The sequence below is a fragment of the Acartia tonsa genome, chromosome 4, assembly GCF_053477335.1.
Source record: "Acartia tonsa isolate MP-2025a chromosome 4, ASM5347733v1, whole genome shotgun sequence".
Lineage (NCBI taxonomy): Eukaryota > Metazoa > Arthropoda > Copepoda > Calanoida > Acartiidae > Acartia > Acartia tonsa.
Window position 1 is genome coordinate 52,237,471 of NC_137263.1, and position 25,009 is coordinate 52,262,479.

The window sequence follows — 25,009 nt, forward strand, 5'->3', positions numbered from 1 at the left end:
TTTTTTTACGAATTTTTACGAATTTGGCAAATTCGCGAAAATTTGCGATTCATTCGCTTTTTTTCCGCTGGGTATTTTATTTATTCGCATTTTTTTTCCGCTGGGTAGATTTGAGTAGATGTAATTATACCTCCTTGGGCAAAGGCGAAGCCGCTAGTACAATACAAATTACCAATGAGCAACGGCAGGCCAGTATACATTTTAATTGACCTAAGGTAGGCCAGTATAACGTCATTCTACATGACCCTATAAAGAGCTTAATATATTTATATTTTTCAGTCCACAGAACGGGAAGGCGCTGTACATGGGAGGCGGGGTCCCGCCGTTCTTCCGTCGCCGTTATTGCTCAATACGCCAGAAAGAATGAGAAACGGCAAAAGAAATATTTTGGAAAAAGTATGGGGCTCAAACCACAGTCTAGATCTGCTGTTCATTATTTAGTAAGTATTTCTGATGATTATTTAAAACAGGGCTCGACAGCAGCGCGTCAGCTGCGACTAAGCCAGCGACCCGTTTGGATGGTTTAAAATTGAACACAGTAATAGTGTCTGACTGATTATGACGTAACAAAAAAAAATTAGCCAATGAGAGGCCGTTATTGACCAATGGTAAAATTTATAATGGCCTCTCATTGGCTAATTTTTTTGTTACGTCATAATCAGTCAGACACTATTACTGTGTTCTTTAAAATTTTATGTTGAAAAGAGTATTACAGTTTTAGACTTCTACCTGATTTTCAAGATTGTTAAAGGTAGATTTCCTTGAGGCTTAAAGGCGGCTGACGCACGGCTGCCGAGCCTTGATTTAAACTATTAATATATTGAAATAAATTTAAGTGATATTAATCACGTGAAACGAAGCATTTTTCACTGGCAAAATGATCATAAAGGGGGGGGATATATTGACCTGAGGTGGATTCTTAAAAAAAATTTGCCCCACTAATCGCTTAGTGGGGCAAAATTGTTTTCGTGAAAAATCCTCAAAAATCACATAAAAAATCTACAAAAATTAAATAAAATCTTATGTTAATAACCCTTCTATGATTTTGTTTTATTTTTGTAGATTTTTAATGTGATTTTGGTGGATTTTTCACGAAAACAATTTTGCCCCACTGAGCGATTAGTGGGGCAAATTTTTTTTAAAAAATCCACCTCTGAACATTACACTGGTTATATGACTGCGTTATCTTACTTGTTGGTTCGAAAACTTTGGTTACTTTAATTGGTTCGTTTCAAACTATGTGTGTTCAAACTTCGCAACCAATAATTTTAGTCCAAAAAGGGTTAATTTTATTTCTCGTATTCATTCGAATCTGGTGGATAGGAACCGGTTCTCATCCATACGAAAAACTATGACTAGCATCGTATTATATCCAGCTTTCTACGAATATAAAAATGTACAATCATAAGATTAAAACCAGTTTTTTTAGTCTCGAGGTGCCGAATTCTATATCCGCGGAAAGCTGTTTATAATACGATGCGAGAAATAACTATTATCATTATTATTTCAGGCAATATCTCCACCAAGAATAAAAATAACCGACATGTCCAGAGAAAATTCTCCTCCCAAAGATTTTTATATGAATGTAAGTAAGAAAATAACTGTTTAAAAAGTAAAAAAATATATGCTTATGTAATTAAGTGATATAATAGTCTATAGATGTAATGTTCCTTAATAAGGACTATACTTTATTAATTGTAAAAAAAATGTTTTCTCATAAAATAGTTTTGGAGGAATGCCTATTATCTTTTCACTTTCAATACTTACTCTTTTAATAAAGTCTAACTATTGTACGTTAAAATATCTTTATCGTATTATAAGTATTAAGCTTTTTTTGGTCTGTAGCATAGGATCTTACTAATCACTGAACCGATATGGTTCTCTTTGACAATGAAGCTTCTTTCTAGGTAAGGTTTTTAAGTATTTTATTGGAAAATATATCCAACCTTCCAATAAAAAATAACGCCCTTCCCCTCCAAAATTTTTCTTTTTCTTTTTCTGTTTAAATCTTAAAATGAAAATGGGGGGTGGGTGACATCTTCCCAACCCCCCTCAATCCACCTTAGTTTCCCCGTAAAGTCTTCTAGTGACGTAGCCCCATAGAGAAAAAAATAAAAGAGAGGAATCAAAGCAACTAGAATACGAAAATAGGCAGTGGGCCTAGAGGCCTACTCAGCGCTGTTGCCGCGCTAAAATTTATTGCTATTCCACTACTTTTCAAATGGGAGGATTAAAAATTATTTTAAAAAATATTTTTTTACTTTTTACTATTTCCATATTTAGGGCAAGAATATTAGATTAGATATTTTCGTTTCAATGTTTTAATTAAAAATTACATAGAATTTTATTTTAATTTAAAAAAATTTGTTCATGAAAGATGAATCCTTCTATTTCTAAAAAGGGGGAAATTTTTTTCATAATGAACATTCAGCTGATTCTGACCGCCCACGGCTGTTTGCTTAATATCGCTTTTCTTTTTATTCACATTATTATTTATGATTGACTTACAAAAAGCCCTGGGCGGCTTTTGATTTTCGTCTGCTTCTAAATTTAGGGATGGGGAAGTAGTATTTTACCATGAAAAAGGGGTGAGTATTCATCCTCTTATCCTTTTTCCTTATGCGTAGCCCCTAGTTTCTTTATATAATGACTAGAGAAATTACCATGCAAATTTTTGGGGAGGGTGCACGATTTTTTTAGGTAGGGGTCTCCTTAACCCCTCCCCTTTAATCACAACCTAATTGGTTCAGCGATTACTGAGATCTTAACCTTCAGACGGACCAACACCATACTTCTTTGCATTGTAGATATCCTATGATGTCTATCTGTACTATTTTAGTCTGCTCAGTTAGAGAAGGCCACCAGTAATCCGGATATTTATGAAAGTAATGCAAGAAGAAGGTATTGTAGATTATTTATGTTACTATTTATGCAAACTGGCGGCTACGCCCTTAGAGGCCTCTAGTGGCAATTTAAATGTTTATGAGAAGAAAAAAATTTTTAGTCTCTACGTGAAAAATTGTTTTTTTCTCGTTTTTTTTGTGATTTCTCTCGGGAAGGTGGTGGTACCCTCCCCCAAAATAGTTATAAACCTTCCTGGGACACACCCACTTTTCTCAAAAACCCAGTAACTGTACTTATGCTAGTTGTAAAACTAGCCGCGTCCTCTTTTATATTTCCAAAATTTTTACATTTTTGTGATTGAATTAAAATCAAAATTTTAGATTTACGGAGATCAGTGTATTGTTTTTGTATTTCCTCCAGTGCCTCGCCTAATTTAAATTTTTCTCTCAAAATTAGGTAGAGGATTTTCAGGGGTCGATATATCTATTGTCAAATAGGGTTTATCACACTGGACAGGTGTACAGAATCAATTCATCCTTAAGCAAGTATATGCTAATAAATCGGCATGATATTGTATAATAAAATCAATTATTACTAATATTTTTCTTTTAAATTAAAGGTACCTTCGAAGAAAATCTAGTCAATACTTGGCTCTGACACAGTTCAGCTCAAATGAAAGTATTAGCAGTATAGGCAGCAATATACAGGTAATGGTGGAAAAACCCTATTGATTTTAAACTTCTCCAATGGCGAGTTAGCATTCCTAGCTTAAAATATTGTGATTCATGGGACTCATTTTTTAACATTGAAATATTCTAAGGCAAAAACTGTACATTGCATTGGTGCAAATGGTCAAGCAGGCCCAGCAAGCTGCCGTGCAAAAACCGCGACCGTGGCTCAACACGTAGCGCATCCGCTCGTCGTCGGGAAGGTGATAGGTTCGTATCTCGGTCCAACACCGCGTCATAACTAAAGACGATAAAAATGGTTCCTACTGCTGCTGTGTCAGATGCGCGACATAAATAGTTAGAGTAGGGGGAATGCCTTGGCCCAAAACAGGCGCAACTCGTTACCATGCACAGTTGGGACTTCTCAGACAAAAGTCGTGCATCACAGAGAGTTGGTTGTCTGTTGGATGTTACTTAACCTGTTTGGACAGAGAAGGGTGCGTAGCAGTCATCCTTAGTTCTCCTGGATTGCTGGACCAGGACCTGGAAAGATGCCGTGCAAAAACGAGGTGCACAGGATTAAACATAACATAAAATATCGATGAAAACATTAATTTTTTCTCTTTTATTGAATTATTGAAGCACTTTTTAGGACCGTTAAAATACATACATAAAATCCACCTTTTTTAATACTCAAATGGACATTTAAATGATTATATCTAGTGCAGTTCACAGTAAAATGTTTCTGGGAACGAAAAAAAAATCTAAAACAAACGGCTGACAAACGGCTGAACGGACATGTAATTCTGGCACAATGTTATGAGGTGTACCAGAACGCCTACAAATAATACGAATAGCCCAGATCCAATGATGCACAATTAATCCAACGAATATTTTACCGTGAACTGCACTAGATCCAAATAATTTAATTTAGGACTTTTCCTGTTCTTCAAGACATAGTGGGGACAGGTACCTATTATATTTATTTTGTTTCTTTAAAAAGATATTTTGTTATTTAAACAAAACTTAGATATTATAATTTGATTGATAGAAACGAGAATCTAAATGAATTTTAACTGTCAAAAATGTAATTATTTGAAATATCTTAACAGTACTTAATTGATTTATTGAATTTGAAACAAGTTTAGTTATTTCTCGCATCGTATTATAAACAGTTTTCCGCGGATATAGAATTACAATTATAAGATTAAAACTGGTTTTAATCTAATGGTTGTACATTTTTATATTCGTAGAAAGATTGATATAATACGATGCTAGACATAGTTTTTTCGTATGGATGAGAACCGGTTCCTATCCACCGGATTCGAATGAATACGAGAAAATATTTTAATTTATTTATTATTAGTCAACAGGATGATTCGTCCCGAAGGTCCAGCAATGCATTTCTTCCCAACAATCCAGCAGACGAGGTCAGTCATACAAATAAACAAAAATTAAGAGAATTTTAAAATTATAGTTTCAGTCAACCGCTTTGCCAAAGTCAAACAGACATTAATTGCAATTTTAAAATAAACTAAATTGATGAATACTCTATGTGGTTAATTTATTAATCAAATAAAATCAATTTTAATTTAAAATCCTGCAACCTTTAATATCTCATTTTAAAAAATATAATCAATTATTCATATTTTATATTCATTTGAACTTTTGTTTACATTTAATGCATACTTTAATTCTCTAAGTTGCAATTTGATAATGATAGATGATATGTCTAACAAATAACCTTAAAAGGTTTAACTGTTATCAAGTAACCTCCAAAAAAATTGATTTTCTTTTTAATTGCAGGAGCCACACATGTTGTTGAAAAGAGATCCTAAAATTCAAGAATTAGTCAGGTATGAATAATTTCGTCGTCGGGAAGGTCAGGGGTTCGAATCTCGGCTAAACACAGCGTCATATCTAAATACATTAAAAATTGTCCTTACTGCTACTTTGTCTTCCAGACATAGTTCGTGCAATCAAAGAGTTAGTTGTCTGTCAGGTGTTACCAGGGGCGTCCAAGCTTTTTTATTTGGGGGGGGGGGGGGTTCTCATCCCTTTACCCCCCCCCTTAGACGTCTATGGGTGTTACTTAACCTAATACTTGGGGTATCTGGACAGAAAAGGAAGTATTGGCTCTGCTTAGTTTAACGTGTGTTTATTCGTTGCCTTAATATCTTTGGGGACTTTTATTGAATTTTGATTAGATGGTTTATTAAGTTGAGTGTCCAAACGTGTTAACCATTAATTGTAATATACATACGGGGTAATTTTGTGTATCATCATTGGGAATGTACATAAATTTATCGGTCATTGTCTTATCACTTTAGATCTTTGTATTTTAGTATATTGTTTTATAGCTATGAGCTTCGCTGCTAATTTATGTTGTCTTCCTTGTTAATTTTATATGAAACAAGGATGACAACATCCATAAAAGCGAAGCACTGAAACGGTAGGACAAACGAACATTACCACTTGTATAATGTCAGAACTGAATAACCAGAATATAAATGTATAAGAATCGAAGCAAAATTGTAAGTAAAATTGTTGAAAAACTGCTTGATACAGAATAATGTTTATGGACATACTTACAACTTTAGGATTTGATTATAGAGTTGCTTCGCTTATAAAATTGTGCTTTGTTGTCCCAGGAATCAGTATACCAAAAATCAGATCAATCAGATTATTAGATCACATAAAAATTAGTTGTTAAAAAAGTACAAAAAATCAACATGTTTAAAATGGACGTACGGACATTCTGGTAATGATTATAGAGTTGCTACGCTTTTTTAATCGTACCTAACTACTACAGGAATCACCATGCAAAGTTTGAAATTGATAAAACAATTCTAACATGCCTAAATTAACGAAAAAAGCTATCCGTTACGGACGGACCGACCCTAATTATAGAAAAGCTTGGCTTTTAATAATGATGATATTTAACAAAACTTTAAATGAGTATCTTAACTTAATATATAAGTTTCCCTCGTAAGACTTACTATTGACGTCATACATTTGAATTTATGTAAATAATTGGGGAGCAAAAATATGAATTTATTAACTTCTTACTTAATCAACTTTTTCCTAGAAATAAAATTTATGTTCTAATAGTTTTTATTTCATATTTTGCCCTTGAGTTTTTTACCTTGTATAATTCCCCACAAAGGGCTTGAAATGCTCACTTAATACTTAAAATATTTAACCTAATCTAACCAAAAGAACCTTGTTTAAAGTAAAGCTACTCTATAAGAACCTTTAAGAAAATAAAGTTTCTTGAATGTTTGTTTTTGGTAGAATAACAATTTTATGATGCTATTTTACTTTTAAATTTGTTTTTTTCCATAGTTAATTTAGTGTTACATATTATCTAGGAAACTGTTTATAGTGCCTATAAAAAATATGTCGTCATATAATAACATGACTAACGATAGGCCAATGCACGAACTAAATTACCAATGAAAGGCCAGTATTCATTTTAATTGACTAATAGTAGGCCAGTGTGACGTCATTTTTATAGACACTATAAACAACTTCATTATCTTACTATCTATTATATTTTTTAGAAGTGGTAAAGAAGGATCATCTTCAACCTCGTCTAGTGGCAACAGACCTAGCCAGTCTTCCTCACATAGACTATACTCACAGGTATGTATACATCTTCAACCTCCTCCAGTGGCAACAGACCTAGCCAGTCTTCCTCTCTTAGACTATACTCACAGGTTTGTATACATCTTCAACCTCCTCTAGTGGCAATAGACCTAGCCAGTCTTCCTCACATAGACTTTACTCACAGGTTTGTATTCATCTTCAACCTTCTCCAGTGGCAACAGACCTAGCCAGTCTTCCTCAAATAAACTATACTCACAGGTTTGTAAACATCTTCAACCTCCTCCAGTGGCAACAGACCTAGCCAATCTTCCTCTCGTAGACTATACTCACAGGTTTGTATACATCTTCAACCTCATCCAGTGGCAACAGACCTAGCCAGTCTTCCTCACATAGACTATACTCACAGGTTTGTATAGTGTATACATCTTTAACCTCCTCTAGTGGCAACAGACCTAGCCAGTCTTCCTCTCATAGACTATACTCACAGGTATGTATCCATCTTCAACCTCCTCTAGTGGCAACAGACCTAGCCAGTCTTCCTCACATAGACTATACTCATAGGTTTGTATACATCTTCAATCTCCTCCAGTGGCAACAGACCTAGCCAGTCTTCCTCAAATAAACTATACTCACAGGTTTGTAAACATCTTCAACCTCCTCCAGTGGCAACAGACCTAGACAATCTTCCTCTCATAGACTATACTCACAGGTTTGTATACATCTTCAACCTCCTCTAGTGGCAACAGATCTAGCCAGTCTTCCTCCCATAGACTATACTCACAGGTTTGTATACATCTTCAACCTCCTCTAGTGGCAACAGATCTAGCCAGTCTTCCTCCCATAGACTATACTCACAGGTTTGTATACATCTTTGACCTCCTCCAGTAGCAACAGACCTAGCCAGTCTTCCTCTCATAGACTATACTCACAGGTTTGTATACATCTTCAACCTCCTCTAGTGGCAACAGATCTAGCCCGTCTTCCTCCCATAGACTATACTCACAGGTTTGTATACATCTTCAAACTCCTCCAGTGGCAACAGGCCATACTCATAGGTTTGTATACATCTTTGACCTCCTCCAGTAGCAACAGACCATACTCATAGGTTTGTATACATCTTTGACCTCCTCCAGTGGCTACAGACCTAGCCAGTCTTCCTCTCATAGACTATACTCACAGGTTTGTATACATCTTCAACCAAATATTTGACAAATAGTTGAGTTATCTAATTATATATAATTTACGTAATTTTTCCCAATTCCGTATTTCTATTAAGTTAAGTAATGAAATTGTATAGAATATTGATAAATAAACTATTTTCATAACAAGATTTAATTACAAAAGCAATCAAAGATAAATTGGATTTTATCTACTATTAAATAACTTATTCAAAATATCTTTTCTTTATATAACTAAATGTTAGTTTTTTTAACCGCCTAATTTCTATTACTCCACGAACCCACTTACTCTTGACAATTTATAATTTCAAATAGTAATATTACTACATTCTTATAGTAGCACAATTGTTTTACAGAACGGGGCTCGGCAGCCGCACGTTAGCTGCATATAAGCCTCAGGAAGATCAACATTTTTCACGTTTAAAAATCCGCTGAAACCTAAACTTGGCCAAAATATGGCAATCCTCCTTTTAAAAAAAAAAAATAAGCATCCAATATGGTTTACATTTCAGGATACGTGCTGACTGACGCGCGGTTGCTGAGCCCAGGAAACGAATTATTTATAACTTAACGCGAGATATGGACTTAAACTTTATCTCGTTTAAAAATGCATCAATAAAACAATTACAGCATTTTTTTGCGACGCTAAATATGATCATTTGTATCCTCAAAACTTTTAAGTTGCGACACTTTACTTTATCGTTTTTTTTTTTTTCAGGAATCGCGTAGATCAAGTGGTCCCTTGTCCAATAGTTCATTTTCCCGTGCATACTCAACCCGGAGTAACAGCAGTGCTAGCAGCGCCTACATCCTCGACTACGGGGACAGCAAGAACGTCAGCATGGACAGGACCAGCGTCTTCAGCTCCATGGAGGTAGTTATTTCTGAAGCTATTTCATCAAAGCTCAAATTTTTATTGTAATAATATTCATTAATCGCATAGTATTATATATAGTTTTCCGCGGATATTAAAATGGAAAATTAAATAATTAAGACCAGGAACGACCGAGCTAACAAAACTGGTATTAATTTTTATTTTAATATGCGTGGAAAAATGTCCGTAATGCGATGCTATACATGATCTTTCAGTATTGTTCTAATCCAACGGATATTAGTAGGTTTTTGAAGAAAAGATTTCTTTGTGAATTTAACTTTTTATCGCTTTTCATGGATATTTTCTTTTTTAAAAAGGTGTAATTTATCTACATATATATATTCCAGAGAACTGAAAATATATTAGGATTATTTCGTGATATAGCTATAATTAGAAAAATTACACCTAAAATAATATGCTGATATCAAAATTTGATTAGATTAAATTATATGCTACAATAATTTTATTTTTACTTGCAGACTGACTCGCGGCGGCCAAGCGCTGAGTTGATGGCGACGTCAGCGGGCAACACCCTCCAGTTTCCCCTCCAGAAACATTTTGAGAATATGTCCCCAATTTCTGAAATATCAACTCCCGGCTCTTCATATCAGGTTTGTGTAACATGTTTTTATTTTTGGTGATATGCAAAGTTATGGTCCGTTATTGTACAATATTTTTTCTTGAGTATTACAAATATTTTTAAATTGGTTTATCTACCGAAGTGTACCAAGTATTTGTTCAACGTTGAGATTCAGTATTCTAGTGGATATTTACCCTTGTGCTAAATAATCTAACGTACATTTTCGGACTTCTGGGTATTTGTCACCCATATTTTGAATGTGAAGTTTTTCTTACCTCATTGGGAAAAAATTGGACTTATATAAAGCTTCCCAAAACAGGAAAACTCAATCGGTCTAGTAGTTATATATAATTTGAACGGACAAAGAAAAAACCTTACTACTTTATATACTAGAATATGAGCTGTCATATTCTCTTGTAAACATGGTTCTTGAGTCATTTTTAAATAACTTAATATTACATAATAATGATGGACGGACGTACGCATAAACCCTAACTGAAGATTAGCTGTGCTAATAAAACTTAGGAAGGTCAGACAAGACTAATGAAAGAATTTGTTTTTAGGATAAATGGACTTATTATTACTTGGATCTAACATCATATTATCATGTACTTTAATACAGTGAAACTTGTGGCTGGCTAAAATAACAATTCCCCTATCAACAACTATTACCCCATACCACCTCCCCTCCTACTAAATGAACGAACTGACCAATAAGTGATGATAGCAACCTAAATTGTTGACAATTTTTCTCCTGTCATAATATCCACGTATATTCTATATCCATTTTAGGATCGCAAGCTAAATATGCGCCTCCAGTTTTCTCAATCTCCAGGAGCTAAACACACGAGATCACTTTCTAAGGTATATCCTTTACAACAGGGATATAAAGGGATAAGACAATGGACGAGAAATTGATGTATATTTCTAATAATGATAAACAAAATTACCCCTAATCTGTATATGTAGATTTTTGATTGAAAAGTATTTTGACCAACCAAACTGGATTTAACCCATAGTACCCAAACTTTTAAAGCTAACAAATGTGTGAATGTGTTTATATACTTTGGATACTAGAATAATTTACAGTTAAATGTCCAATTTCCTTCCTGCTTTTCAATTTTTCATATAATTATTACAAATAAAATAAGTTTTAGATAAAAAGAAAGAAAGAATGATTCAAATACATAATCTTTAAAGAATAAGTATATTATTATTTATTTTTATTTTCTTTAAGTGAGGGAAGGTGCCAAACCCCCTTCCATAGAAACAGCTTTAAACCATAGTATGAAACGTTGAATTTCAATATATATCCTTATAATAAAGTAACAGGATGTTTGTGTTTTTTTGTGTCTGTGGAACACAGTAATAGTGTCTGACTGATTATGACGTAACAAAAAAAATTATCCAATGAGAGGCCGTTATTGACCAATGGTAAAATTTATAGGGGCCTCTCATTTGCTAATTTTTTTTGTTACGTCATAATCAGTCAGACACTATTACTGTGTTCCTTCTCATAGGTCCCAGGAAGGTTTATAACTATTTTCTTGGGGGGTGGGACACCCCAAACCCCCCCAAAAATGAAAAATCCCCCCCCCCAAAAAAAAAAAATTTAAATTTTTTTAACTAAAATTAAAAATTAGCGAAAAAATTTATTTTTTTAACTTTTTCTTTTAAAATCTGAAATAAGAAATTGGGTTATAAAATACCACTCTTCTCTTCTCAAGTACTCCTAGAGGCCTCTAGTGGCGTAGCCGCTAGTTCTCTAAAAAGCAAAGCCAAATCGGTCTAGTAGTTAGCGAGTTTTTAAGCTTCATCCGGATGGACGAACGGCCAGACAGAAATCGTCCCTCGTTGACGCAACCTTTATTCTACCAAGACTAAATCTAAAGATTAAAGTTGTTAAATTTAAACTCTAGATTTAAAGAGTTTTTCCTTCTACACTACAGTATGAAAAAATATTATTTACCAAATATAAACATGATTAAAAAAATTGATTTAAGAGGGGATTATAATATTCAATAAAAAACATTGAATAAAATCCTAATAATGATGTCATCACAAATTATAGTTTTATAGATTATAGAAGTTTCTGAATTGCATAAAGACCGACAGACAATACAAATTATAGAGTAGATACTCGTTTATTAGTGTAATCTTGACAAAAAAATAGCTATCTAAATAATAGATCTATAGTATAGATGTATATACAGATAACTACCTCCCTTAATTTTTCATTGACCTTTTTCATCTGCTACCAAAATGTTTTCTGCTACTTGGCTGTGTTAATACATATAACCGACACCATTGGTTGATTTCCAATTAAGAGTCGACACAAGGACACTGCGATGGGGAGATAGAGTTATTTAACCCCTTACCTCCTATATTGTTTTACTCCAATGTCTTTTTAAAATAGCAACTAAATAAATGTTATACCTCCTTTAGAAATCTATTGTCGCTCAGAGCATTACCGTTAGGCCGACGGACAAAGTTAGTTGTACAAAAGATAATCATTAGTCTTTGTAAAGAAAACATCTTCATTAAATAGCTCAAAAACGCGCGGCTAGAGCTGTACTACACAATAAGAACACACTTCTTTGTAGAAAATATATTTCGCTTCGCCTTATTCAAGCCTTCTCAATTCTAATTGTTTGAGAGTTTCTGTTAGGGTTGGGCCGGATACTTTTTTGGCCGGATACCGGATACCGGATATCCGGCTGATTTCTAATGCCGTATATCCGGTTCTGTCCAGATATATTGCCAACGTTCGATATCCGGCAAATTACCGGATATCCGGCCGGATAACCGGATATCCGGCGTCAAAAATCAGTCGGATATCCTGTAACCGGATAGTTTAAATATCCGGTATCCGGCCGGATAACCGGCCAAACCTGAAATCCGGCCCAACCCTAGTTTCTGTACAACTGTAGCTGCTACGGAAACCACGTTTCCCCTTTGACGTAGCCTGCAGACGGACAGACGGCCGTACCAGTGAGAGAGGAGAAATATTGGGCTATTTATTAGTCCTCAAAGTTTTTAAAAACGTTTTCTTTTTCGTGTTCAAACGTTTCAACCACTGTTCTTACCATTGCGGTTCCTTAAAGACGACCTTTAAGTATTTGTAAATAAAACTGTTTTTAATTTAATATCTTAGGCTTAGGGTAAATGTAAGTTCTAAAAGTAAAATAAGTTCTAATTAAAAAATTTCCATTTGAAATACCGAGAAAGAGGAGCAACGTATTTAACTTAAATTAGAATCTTTCCATCAGCTCAAACTAAAACTTGTGATATGCAAGTTAATTTTAAAAAAGATGAAAAATTTGGCCTTTAATAATATTAAGTGCAAAATTACCATTTGGAGTACAGAGTCTGGAGAGAGAGAGGGGGGGGGGCGCGAAGTGCACTTAAAATTTTGACATTAGAGGGCTGTACTACAAACAACAGGAAGGGTGTATTTTTAGTGTCGTGGGGGTGGATACACCCCCTTGGTGTCCACCCACGCACTAAAAGTTATTTCTTTCATCGTATTATAAACGGCTTTCCGCGGATATAGAAAGCTGGATATAATACGATGTTAGACATAGTTTTTTCGTATGGATGAGAACCGGTTCCTATCCACCGGATTCGAATAAATACGAGAAATTGTCTTCTAATATGTTTTTTTTTACAAAATTGTGTCTAACCAAAAATAGCATATAATTATACAATATACATTAACCGCGCCTCTCCTCTTTTATCACAAATTTGTATATCTGCATATCTTATCTATAATACAAAGTAGAACAATGTCTGTCTGTTTGTCTGTCTGTCAGTTTGTAGCGAAGGATCTCGCTAACCGCTAAACCGATTGGGTTCTCCTTTACAGGGTAGCATCTCATAGGTCCCGGGAAGGTTTATAACTATTTTCTTAAGGGGTGGGACACTCCCAACCCCCCCTAAAAAATGAAAAATACCCCCCCCCCAAAAAAAAAAAATTCTTTTTAAAACTAAACTTAAAATAGTGGGGTGGACTACCCCCCCAACCCCCCCCCCCCAAAAAAAAAAATTAGATATTAGTAGATATCTAAACTGCTTGAAGTTTTCCTAGAATGTTTCAGAAAAATCTACCTTTTGATTGTAAATCCAAGAACATTGCATGGTATTGCCCCTATTATATCTAAAGAGAATCATTCTGCTCTTACAATCAATGTTCCAAAGCTGACATAGCAGCAGAAGCTACTATTTATCTAATTTTAATGAATGTTTTAAAGATATTGGAGCTACGACTGTTTAAAACAAAATAAACGAAGTAAAAATATAGGATACTAAATTAGGAAATTTTTCTTCAAATACATACACACGTACAAAATGGAATACAGGATTAAATTTCATCCTTTTAAAATATTTTAAAATTTTAAATATTTAGTAATTCTATTCAAGAAACTCTTTTTATTTTTGTTTCAATCATTTAATGTACATCGAAGATCCGGATCTAGTAAAGTTCACGGAATTTGTTCCTGGCAACGATTATCTATAATACAAAGTGGAATGATGTCTGTCCGTCTGTCTGTCTGTCTGTCCGTCTGTCTGTCCGTCTGTCTGTCCGTCTGTCTGTCCGTCTGTCTGTCCGTCCATCTGTCTGTCCGTCTGTCCGTCCCTTAAGATCTCGGTAACCACTGAACCGATTTGATTCTACTCTTCAGGGAATATACCTACTGGTCCTGTGGTGGTTTTAGGCTATTTTCTTGGAGGGTGGGACACCCCCCCCCCCAAAAAAAAAGAACAAAAAAATCCCCCCCCCATTTTTTTTGCTGAAGATTTCCTTGGTCCTTTTAATTTACGAATTTCGCCTCAATATTTTTTGATCACCTCTTGGGGCAAAGCCCCTAGAGGCTAGGGGCGAAGCCGCTAGTCTTTCATAATTTATTAACTTTAAAGGCTAATAACTGCCAAACGGCTGAACGTACATGTTATTCCCACACATCGTTATGAGCTACATGAGAAATCTGTAATAGCCAAGATCCAATGATGCTTGCACAGCCCTTAAAGTTCGTCGATTTTTTTTTAGATAATCGATCAGAGGAACATTTTACCGTGAACTGCACTGGATCTGAAGATCCTTCTCAAAATGATTATTCAATATTTTATTTTAGCAGCAGAGCTGGTATTTTCTCCCAAAGTGACAAGCGACCAACCCAAACTCTTTTGGGTGAAGGGTCCTAACCTTACGGGGCTACCGAAAAATAAACTAACCTAACCTTACATAAAAATACACGAAAAACTACCCTCTCCCCTTCATTTTTTTTTTTTAGAAAAGGGGATGTAGGGGGATCTTAGCTCGACTTTACACTTTGTGGAAAACCGCTCAAGTTCTCTTTCATAGATATTTATATAAAAGTTTTTATTGTTATATTTAAAAAGAAAATCTTGTACAAAAGAGTTGATTTTAATTGGTTAACTAAAAATGAGGTTGAATTTAATTTAAAGCTTAGTTAAAATAGATGTAAAGTACGTTATTGCGCATCCGTTAGTTTAGGCCCCACAGGATAAGTCAATGGGAAAACTACGAAGATGATTATTGTCCCTCCACAGATTATGACGTTATACGATAGAATAGCCAATGAGAGGCCAGTATACACTGTAATTGACCAATTCAATGCAATGGTAAAATTTACGAAGATGATTAATGTCCCTCCACAAATTATGACGTCATACGATAGAATAGCCAAATAGAGACCAGTATACACTGTAATTGACCAATGCAATGGTAAAATTTATGCTAGCCTCTCATTGGTTATTCTATCGTATGACGTCATAATCTGTGGAGAGACTTTAATCCACTTCAAAACTACCCTCCCCCAACTTATTTTCAATTTATTTCAATGATAAGGAGATGGTGAGTGTATTAGTGATCGCAAAGCACTTGGAGGGAAAGCACCTAGTAGTTAGTAATGGTACTTTCTGCAGCTAGGTTAAAGGTCGTGCAATCAAATGTTCTATATAGTTATGCGCATAAAATGACACCGTCATAATAGAAATCAGTTACTTAAATATTGTGGTAAAAATGACTTCATGCAAATTTAAACTATTTAATAGTTTTTTCTCGCATCGTATTATAAACAGCTTTCCGCGGATATAGAATGTACAATTATAAGATTAAAGCCAGTTTTTTAAGCCCCAAGGTGCCGAAGGCACCAGCTTAAAAACTTGTACATTTTTATATTCGTAGAAAGCTGGATATAATACTATGCTAGACATAGTTTTTCGTATGGATAAGAACCGGTTCCTATCCACCTGATTCGAATGAATACGAGAAATATATTTATTTTGTGTTTCAGAGTGATATTGGAGGACACCTAAAAGTACAGGCGCTGTCACCTAGCCTGTCTCCAGCAAGGCATCATTCTTTATCAAGCCCATCTAAGGTAAATGGAAACCCGCGAATCACATATGCTTTTTCGCTCATTGTTAGATAAGTGATAAGTTCGAAAATCTGCCACTAAATCAGGCATGCGACATGATTAGTTTTATTAGGTGGGAATGCCTTGTCTCAAAGCAGGCGCAACTCATCACAATGCAAAGTTAGGAGTTCCTGACAAACGTCGTGCAATAGAAGGGTTGGTTGTCTATAGATTGCAATTAACTAGCAAGATTTGTTTAAAGAAATACAAATAAGACCTATGAATAGCTCAAACATAACTGTTAGATTTTTTAAATATGTTTTACATTGGCATAGTGGTTAGTGAAACTTATTAAAGGTTTATAATTATTTTTGAGGTGGGGCACTTTCACCCTCCCAAGATAAATCACCCCGCAAATGCCCCTATAGGCGTTTATATGAAGTAGCTAAGGTTTTTGTTTGATCTAAAAAAAAGATTGGGGACTGATTAGGTATAAGTAGTGCTTTTTAGGGTGTTTTGGGCCTGAGTTGACCTAAGCTTTTTTTATTTCAGCTTTTTCTAGATGCGAAGCACAAAGATAAAGATGTTACTATATAGTTATCATTTTTGTTTCAACAAAACCAAAGTATAACCATCCAAATAAACTTTTTTTTAATTTTAATGTTTCAGAGCAAACATTTATGGCTGAAGAAGAGAACTGAACAAGCAAGTCCCCTCACAAGGTAATTTATTTCATTTTTTGAAATTTTTCCTCTAACTTTTTTTACCCATCAAACATCTATTGTGTCTTAACGGGGATCTGAAGAGATAAGATAATGGCCTATAAATTGATTTACATCCCCAATGTGGATACACAAAATATCCCAAAAATTAATATAGTAGTTGAATTGAATCAACCAATCAAAATTCAATATAAGTCCCCAAAGGTGTTAAGCCAAAAAAGAAGAAAACGTTATTAACAAACTTTGGGGAATAGTGTAATATAAAGCCAATTGTCCCTTACTAATTCTTTTAATAAAGTAACAGGATGTTTGTCTTTTTGTACCAAAGGATCTCGCTAACTACTGAACCGATATGGTTTTCCTTTACAGAGTAGCTTCTCATAGGTCCTGGGAAGGTTTATAACTATATTGGAGGAGGGTACCACCACCATCCGAAGAAAAGAATAAAATTATCCCACCCCCAAATAAAAAAATTCTTTTTAAATCTGAAATAAAAAAAGATTGGGTTATCAAATTCACTCCCCCCTCCTAAAGTGCCACTAGAGGCCTCAAGGGGGGCAAAGCAGCTAGTAGATATTTATAAAACAAATGTTAAAAGTTTCTTATTTTGCCTTTAATTTTATTTGTAAATCTTTTTCAATATGTTTTCGAAACCGATTAATATATTCGCTGAATGAGAACCGGCCATATTGAAAAATCATGAATATCATCGTATTACAGGCAATTCTTAACTAATGATAAACTAAAATTCATAATAAGGCTTTAATCATATAATTTTTCAATTCAATATCCGCGGAAAGCTGTCTATAACACGATGCGATAAATAACCAATCTGTTTTGCTCAGCACTGGCCGCGTTAACCGGCGGATGGAGTTTGAGGCTGGCGGCAACAACAGGATGAGACAAAGCTTCAGCGCAGATTGGTTAGTGAAAATGATGTCTACCGCTGTGTACTCTGTACTGTGAGAATGATGTCTACCTGTTTGTACTCTGTGAACCTATGTCGCTCCAGGTGTTTATGTTTGTACCTTTGTATGTACCTATGAATGTTATTATAAATGTATTTTTAAAAGCAAAGCTTTTCTATAATTAGGGTCAGTCCGTCCGGAACGGATAACTTTTTTCGTTAATTTAGGCATGTTAGAATTATCAATTTCAAACTTTGTATGGTGATTCCTGTATTAGTTAGGTACGATTTAGAAAGCGTAGCAACTCTGTAGTCATTACCAAAATGTCCGTACGCCCATTTTAAACATGTTGATTTTTTTACTTTTTTAACAACAAATTTTTATGGGATCTAATTATCCGATTGGTCTGATTTTTGGTATACTGATTCCTTGGACAACAAACTACAATATTATAAGCGAAGCAACTCTATAATCAAGCCCTAAAGATTTAAGTATGTCCATAAATATTATTCTGTATCAAGCAGTGTTTCAACAAATTTGCTTACAATTTTTTCTTATACATTTATATTCTGATTTTTCAGTTCTGACACTATAAAAGTGTAAATGTCCGTTTGTCCTACCGTTTCAGTGCTTCGCTTTTATGAATGTTGTCATCCTTGTTTTACATAACCTTTTGTTTTAATTAGAAATTATAAATAATAATAAATTTGCTTAGGTTTTAACTTTGCACGTCAAGGTACAAGAAATTTTTATTGGGTAATTTATATAGGGTTCGCCATCCGTTCATATTTGCGACTCATCTGTAACTTCACCAAGCTGCAGTTAAAGTTTCAGCAATTAAACAAGGGTGGATTGATGCGGTATAATCCTAAAAATATGAGGCTAAAAATCGGTTATTTAAAACCTAAACTAATTATCATGAAGCAATACAGGAAAGGAGAAAATTGAAAATTAAAACCATTTATACAGAATACGTGAAACTTTATATTGTTTTGTTTTTATAGAAAATTTTAAGCTATGTCAAGTAGAAATTTATGTTGTAATAAATGTTAATAATAAAAATGAATAAATGTGCATGATTATTTTGAACATTAACTTAGTTCTTAATCTTTATATTCCTTTAAATCCTTAAATTAAGATTAGAAACTCTTTTTAAACATATTTAATTAGTTAAGTATGTGACATATTTGTTAAAATTTATTCGAATCCGGTGGATAGGAACCGATTCTCATCCATAAGAAAAATTTATGTCTAGCATCGAATATATCCAGTTTTCTATGAATATAAAAATGCACAATCATAAGATTAAAACCAGTGTTTTTAGCCCGGCTTCTCGGGGCTAAAAAAAAACTGGTTTTAATCTTATAATTGTACATTTTATATCCACGGAAAGCTGTTTATAATACGATGCAAGAAATATTTTCATTTTTTATATAAATTATGTTTAATTTTGTATTTCCCAATCGCGTTACGGACGAAATAAAGGACTAATTGACATACAAAGTGAATTATAGTTTTGCTTCACTAATCAATTATGATTATGATTATACCATAAAGTTATTTGAAACAATTTCTTGTTTGCATGCTATTAAAAAAACCGGTTGTATTTTGGTCATGCCTAAAAAGAAAAAAAAACATTATAGTTGTGCTATTTTAAAACTGCTATTTTAAATAGACAGCTGCGATTTGGTTTTTTAAATATATAATTCTTGTCCTAGAAAAGATGGATGTCACAAAACCTTATAAAATATTTGTTCTTGTTTTATACAGTTTCAAAATTTAATTCTAAACAATTTCTCAAATTATTTAGTAACTTCTGAAAATTTCTCATGTAGAATATTCTTTAAAAAAGAATTTACCGGTAGATTTAGGTTCTTTGTAGTTCTCTAATGAAGTGAAACTTTTAGCAGGGTAAAATAACGATCCCCTCTCTCAACCCCCTCCCATCCTACTGGATACACGAGCTGACATACATCCATGTATATCAACTGGTAGCACACGGGTTAATACCACGAACTTTTAGCCAAATCCTATGAAATTTGATAGGAGTTAGAGTATCCTATGCAGTAAATTGTTAAATATGTAACGCTTAATATAACTTTAACTTTAGGTTTAAAACATGATGATTTTTAACTTTTTTGACAACATTTTATGACAACTTTAGGTTAGCCTGAAAATTTTTATAGGATTTTGACAATTTTCTTTCTTGAAAAAAGATTATACAATGGATTTATCATTTCTTAGATCTTAAACCAGATTATTATGTATAAACTCTAATAAAGTGAAACTCGTAGCTGAATAAAATACCCATCCCCTCCCCTCCTACTGGATGAAAAAACTGACCAATAAATGAAGTCCATGAATAACATTACCTAAATTGACGACAATTTATCCCCTGTCATAATATTCACGTATATTCTACATTCTTTTATTCTAATGATTCCATCAAAAAGAGTTTCTAATGTCGTCGTTCTTGAGTATATTTCTTCCAAATATCACTAAAGTATTTTAAGGCGAAGCTTTTCTATAATCAAGCTCAGGCCATCCGTCCGTACGTCACAATGGTTAGCTCTTCTTGTTAATTTAGACATGTTAGAAATGTCCTATCGATTTCAAACTTTGCATGATAAAATCTATTGTTACAATTTAAAAAGTGTAGCAACTCTGTAATCGATACCATTTAAAACATGGTGATATTTTACTTCTTTGCCATTTTTGTTGTATTATATTATTATCCTAATCATCTGGTTTTTTTTTAACAATGATTCTTGGGACAACCAAGTACAAAATTATAAGCAAGGCATCTCTACAATCCAATCCTAAAAAAAGAAATTATATCCTTTTACTGTATCCTTGACATATCATGCAACAAAGGGAATAGTAGCTTACGCAATAATCCGTAAAATTTTGATTAAGTTTCCAGTCAAATGCGCTTATTAGGTCAAACTATTTTTAATATGCGCTTAATTATACTATGCGTTTGTCAAACATTAAGAACAGTTAGACTTAATAAGCGCACTTGACTGGAAGCTTGCTCACAATTTTACGAATTATTGCGTAAGCTACTATTTCCCTTATAAACAGTTCTAACACTTAACAAGAGTTATTGAACGTTTGTCCTTCCTTCTCATTTTAGAGCTTTGCTTTAATAGATGTTGGAATCTATGCCTTAAAGAATACTCTTTTATCATAAAAACAAATTATAATAAATTTATTTATAAAGGCAATATTTAAATGCAAAATGAAACTATTATATGGCAAAATAAAAATAATTAGATGTAAAAATTTTAAATGAAAATTTTGTCTTTCCAAGAAAAATGTAAATAGTTACCAAATAATGAATTTTAGATCTTACACCAGATTATCATGTAGTCTAATAAATTGAAACTTGTAGCTGGCTAAAATATCGGTCTCCCCCCCCCATCCTTACCCCTTTACTCCACCTCCTCCATTCCTACTTGATTAATTAACTGACCAATAAGTAAGGTCCCTATTAGCAAACTAAATTGAGAAGATGATTAAAGTCCCTCCACAGATTATGACGTCAATCGATAGAATAGCCAATGAGAGGCCAGTATACACTGTAATTAACAAATGGTAAAATTATGCTGGCCTCTCATTGGTTATTCTATCGTATGACGTCATATTCTTTGGAGGGACTTTAATCATTCTCTAAATTGACATAAAAGTTTTATCTTTCCTAACATCCACATATATATTTTACATTTATATACCAAATATATACAATACTAGCGGCTTCGCCCCTAGCCTCTAGGGGCTCTCCCCCATGAGGTAGTTTTAAAAAAATAAAAAAAAAATAAAAAATTCAGGTGCTACGAACCATACTTCCCCCCCCCCCCAATTATTTTTTTAAGGGAGAGAAAATTTCATTTTTGGGGGGGTTGGGGGTGTCCCACCCCCCTAGAAAATAGCTTAAAACCACCACAGGACCAATAGGTATATACCCTGAAGAGTAGAATTCGATCGGTTCAGTGGTTACCGAGATCTTAAGCTTCATACGGACGGACGGACAGTCATCAAGCTACTTTGTATTATAGATATTATCCACCCCTCCCCCTCCAACCCCCCCTTTTAATAAAATTATTTTTATGAATAGAACTAATTGAAATTTTACCTAACAATAATACTGACAAAAGCAATATTTTTCATGAATAAAGTGATAGGCCATAAGCATTGAAAAAATACAAAATTTCAAAGTATGGTCCAGGGAATAAGGGAGGGGACAATGGGCAATTAATTCAAAAGTTTTCGCTGAAAGGCAATGAAAGCCAGATTTATAAAGAAAATTTGAACACAATTGTAAAGTGATCATGGTAATCTAATTTAGAACAAAATGAGTTCTAAGAAAAAAATTATTTACTTGACAATTAGACTTCCAGTACATCACAATGTAGTAAACATTCTGTAATTAATCACTAGAAAAATTGTGCTTAGAACTTCGTTAACCCTTCTCATATATTAGTAACTGCCACCTAAAATCAAGATAAAGCATTAGGAATCTTAGATTGTTTATTACATAAATATCACAGTAGAGTTTCTATTCATGGAATGACATTTTCATGGGAAAAAATATTTGCTCCAACCAGCCGCAAAAATTTTATCAAACATAAATTTTTTTGTCTGCTATTATCATAACAAATTCAGCGGCAATTGCGCGCCAGTACCCAAAGTCCCCAAAATTTTGCTAAATCCTTCACGGACACTTTAAGCTGGTACCCAAGGTTTGAGACCCCTAATAATTGAATATTCGATCCATTGTCCCCTCCCTTACTCCCTGGTATAGTCAGGATTATAAGGGACAAGACAATGGATTAATAAACGATACCCCCAAAAACAAATTAAACAAAATTAACCCATCCGTAGATGAAAATCAATAATAATTTTCTATTGACATATTTTGTATTTTTTTAATATGTCTAATATGCATAGATAACAACTTTGCCTTTATTATTTGCCTTGGGATATTATTTGCTATAAATGTGTATGGTATCTACACACATAATTGTGTGTATGTGTGTGTGTGTGTGTGTGTTTGTGTGTGTGTGTGTGTGTGTGTGTGTGTGTGTGTGTGTGTGTGTGTGTGTGTGTGAGGATAATAAAAGAGAAGAGCATAAAAAAAAGTAGTATTGATACGTAGCTAAACCCTACTATGTCGTAAATACATAAAAAAATTACTATAATTGATTATGTTAACAAAAAGTTATTTTTAATATGAATATTTGTATTACTAGTGACTTCGGCCCTAGCCTCTGGGAACCACATGAGGGGTGGGATGGACCCCAACACTGAAATACAATCTCAAAGTCGATTAAAAAAGCAGAATTGTAAATAAAATTCATTATTTTTTTATTATTCTATTAATTTTAAAAAATAGCTTAAAACTAGGACCAGTGGGGCCAATTCTTGATGAGCACAGCCTAATTTGTTCAGTGGTTACTGAGATCTGAAGCTCAAGACGGATCGTCAGATTTCTTTCTAGCTACTTGCAGATTTTTTTTAGCAGGGAAGCTACACTACTAATCACCTTGTCCGTATTCCCATCCAAGAGTGCTTCGCTTCTTATGGATGTTGTAATCCTTGTTTTAATAAGTATCTTTTGAAATTAGTTTTTGTTCTAATATAAATTTATGTTTGACAAAAGATGGATTTTTATCTTTTATTTAGCTTATCTAGTGACGTTCATGAAAATACAATTTATGAAAAAGTTTTTAAAAAAGTATTTAGTATTTATTATTATAATAAAAAATTGTTAAAAATAATTTATATGTATTATTGAACTTATTACATATATCATAATAATAAATAATAACGAATTTATTGACAACAAGGCTAACTCAGTCTTGTAAAAGTAATTGCTTAATTCTTAAATAGTAGAAGCTGTGGCTATAGCCTTTAGATGCATTGCTACTTTGGATGGGGAATAACCCTTCCTAAATTTAATATGGAGAATTTACTTCAGAAAAAATTCACAATATTGTAAATACTTCAACCACTCATTTCTTAGATAAATTCTTCTCGGAAAAACATACAACTAAAAGTTTATTTGTATCATAAATAGAATAAGCAAAAACTTTTTTTTTTAATTTGATAGACACTCGACAAAGTGTGCCGTGTGACGTCATAAAAGGGAGAGATGAAAGGAAAATTGGGAAAGGAAACCCCTTTAAAAGATATAGATCTGTTGACGTCACACGGCTCATTTTGTCGGACACTTTGTCAAGTAACAATTCAATAACCTAACCTAGATAATAAAGCATAAATACAGACAAACAGACAATGTTAGCTATACAAAAGACTCGCCTCTAATAATTGAAAGCGACATATTTAAAATTTGTGGCGTAACTAATCGATTCTTAACGACTAAGGAAAAACAAATCTTTGCAGTATTTCACATGTTCGAATATAATGAAATATATAAACAGTTGGGAACGCTAAACAAAGTCTGTTGTGTAATTGTCTATTGTTTGCTTCGTAAAGTCGATCATTGTTTTATTAAAGAGAAAACTAAATTGAAAGATTTTTGTCAGAGTACTATTGACTGCTTTGTTGAGTTCAAGGTGTATAAAAAATATCTGCAAAATATTATTGATTGCTATAAAACGAAGAAGTATATTCTTCACATTGTTAAATAAGTACAAATTACCTGCCTTTTTTTTTATAAAAATAAATATGATGTATATCATATAAGTTTGCTTTACGCAATTGATAATCTAAATAGCTAACTCCATTTACTTTTTAAATATCTTTTTGGTAAGACCGAGTTGAGACTTAATTTTACTGTATACATTACTATATAACTGCTGAAAAGTGCTTAAAATCGTTTGCTCTAGTTCGTGTATAGTCCCCTTTAGCCTTTTCTGTGTAAGTCTTGGTTTCTGGCTCCCAACTGTGAGCTCAGACACTCGCACACTATTAATACGGGGTGTCTAACCAAAAATAAAATCACCTTTTCCTTGAGACACCAGGCCTTAAGGGTTATAACTATACATCTAAACTTGTCAGAGCAGCTAGGCCTTGTTCCGGTTTTAAGAACCTTTTGTCAGAGGCAATATTCCTATAAATTAAAGTATAGGGATGTGTGTTTGTGCGAGTTTTAGAGAAGTTTAAGAAATCTTTTATTTGGGACACCTCGTTTCATTAAAACATATATTTATGTACATATAGTTTCTTAAGCTTTCTAACGACACTTGATTCCTATTACGGGGGAGGAAGGAAACTTCAATAG

The 25,009-nt window shown here is 33.6% G+C and overlaps 1 protein-coding gene across 1 annotated transcript in view; it reads left to right on the forward strand.

Moving 5' to 3' along the window:
• The window catches only part of LOC145317712 (uncharacterized), a 140,383-nt gene that overhangs the window by 14,613 nt on the left and 100,761 nt on the right, over positions 1-25,009 (forward strand). Inside the window, exons 5-18 of the mRNA XM_080158932.1 lie at positions 280-440; positions 1,511-1,585; positions 2,840-2,901; positions 3,464-3,551; positions 4,447-4,481; positions 4,879-4,942; positions 5,319-5,368; positions 7,076-7,157; positions 9,018-9,173; positions 9,653-9,784; positions 10,546-10,617; positions 16,071-16,157; positions 16,803-16,855; positions 17,701-17,778. Of these exons, the coding sequence (XP_080015058.1) occupies positions 280-440; positions 1,511-1,585; positions 2,840-2,901; positions 3,464-3,551; positions 4,447-4,481; positions 4,879-4,942; positions 5,319-5,368; positions 7,076-7,157; positions 9,018-9,173; positions 9,653-9,784; positions 10,546-10,617; positions 16,071-16,157; positions 16,803-16,855; positions 17,701-17,778 (1,195 nt within the window). The remainder of the gene's footprint in view (positions 1-279; positions 441-1,510; positions 1,586-2,839; positions 2,902-3,463; positions 3,552-4,446; positions 4,482-4,878; positions 4,943-5,318; positions 5,369-7,075; positions 7,158-9,017; positions 9,174-9,652; positions 9,785-10,545; positions 10,618-16,070; positions 16,158-16,802; positions 16,856-17,700; positions 17,779-25,009) is intronic.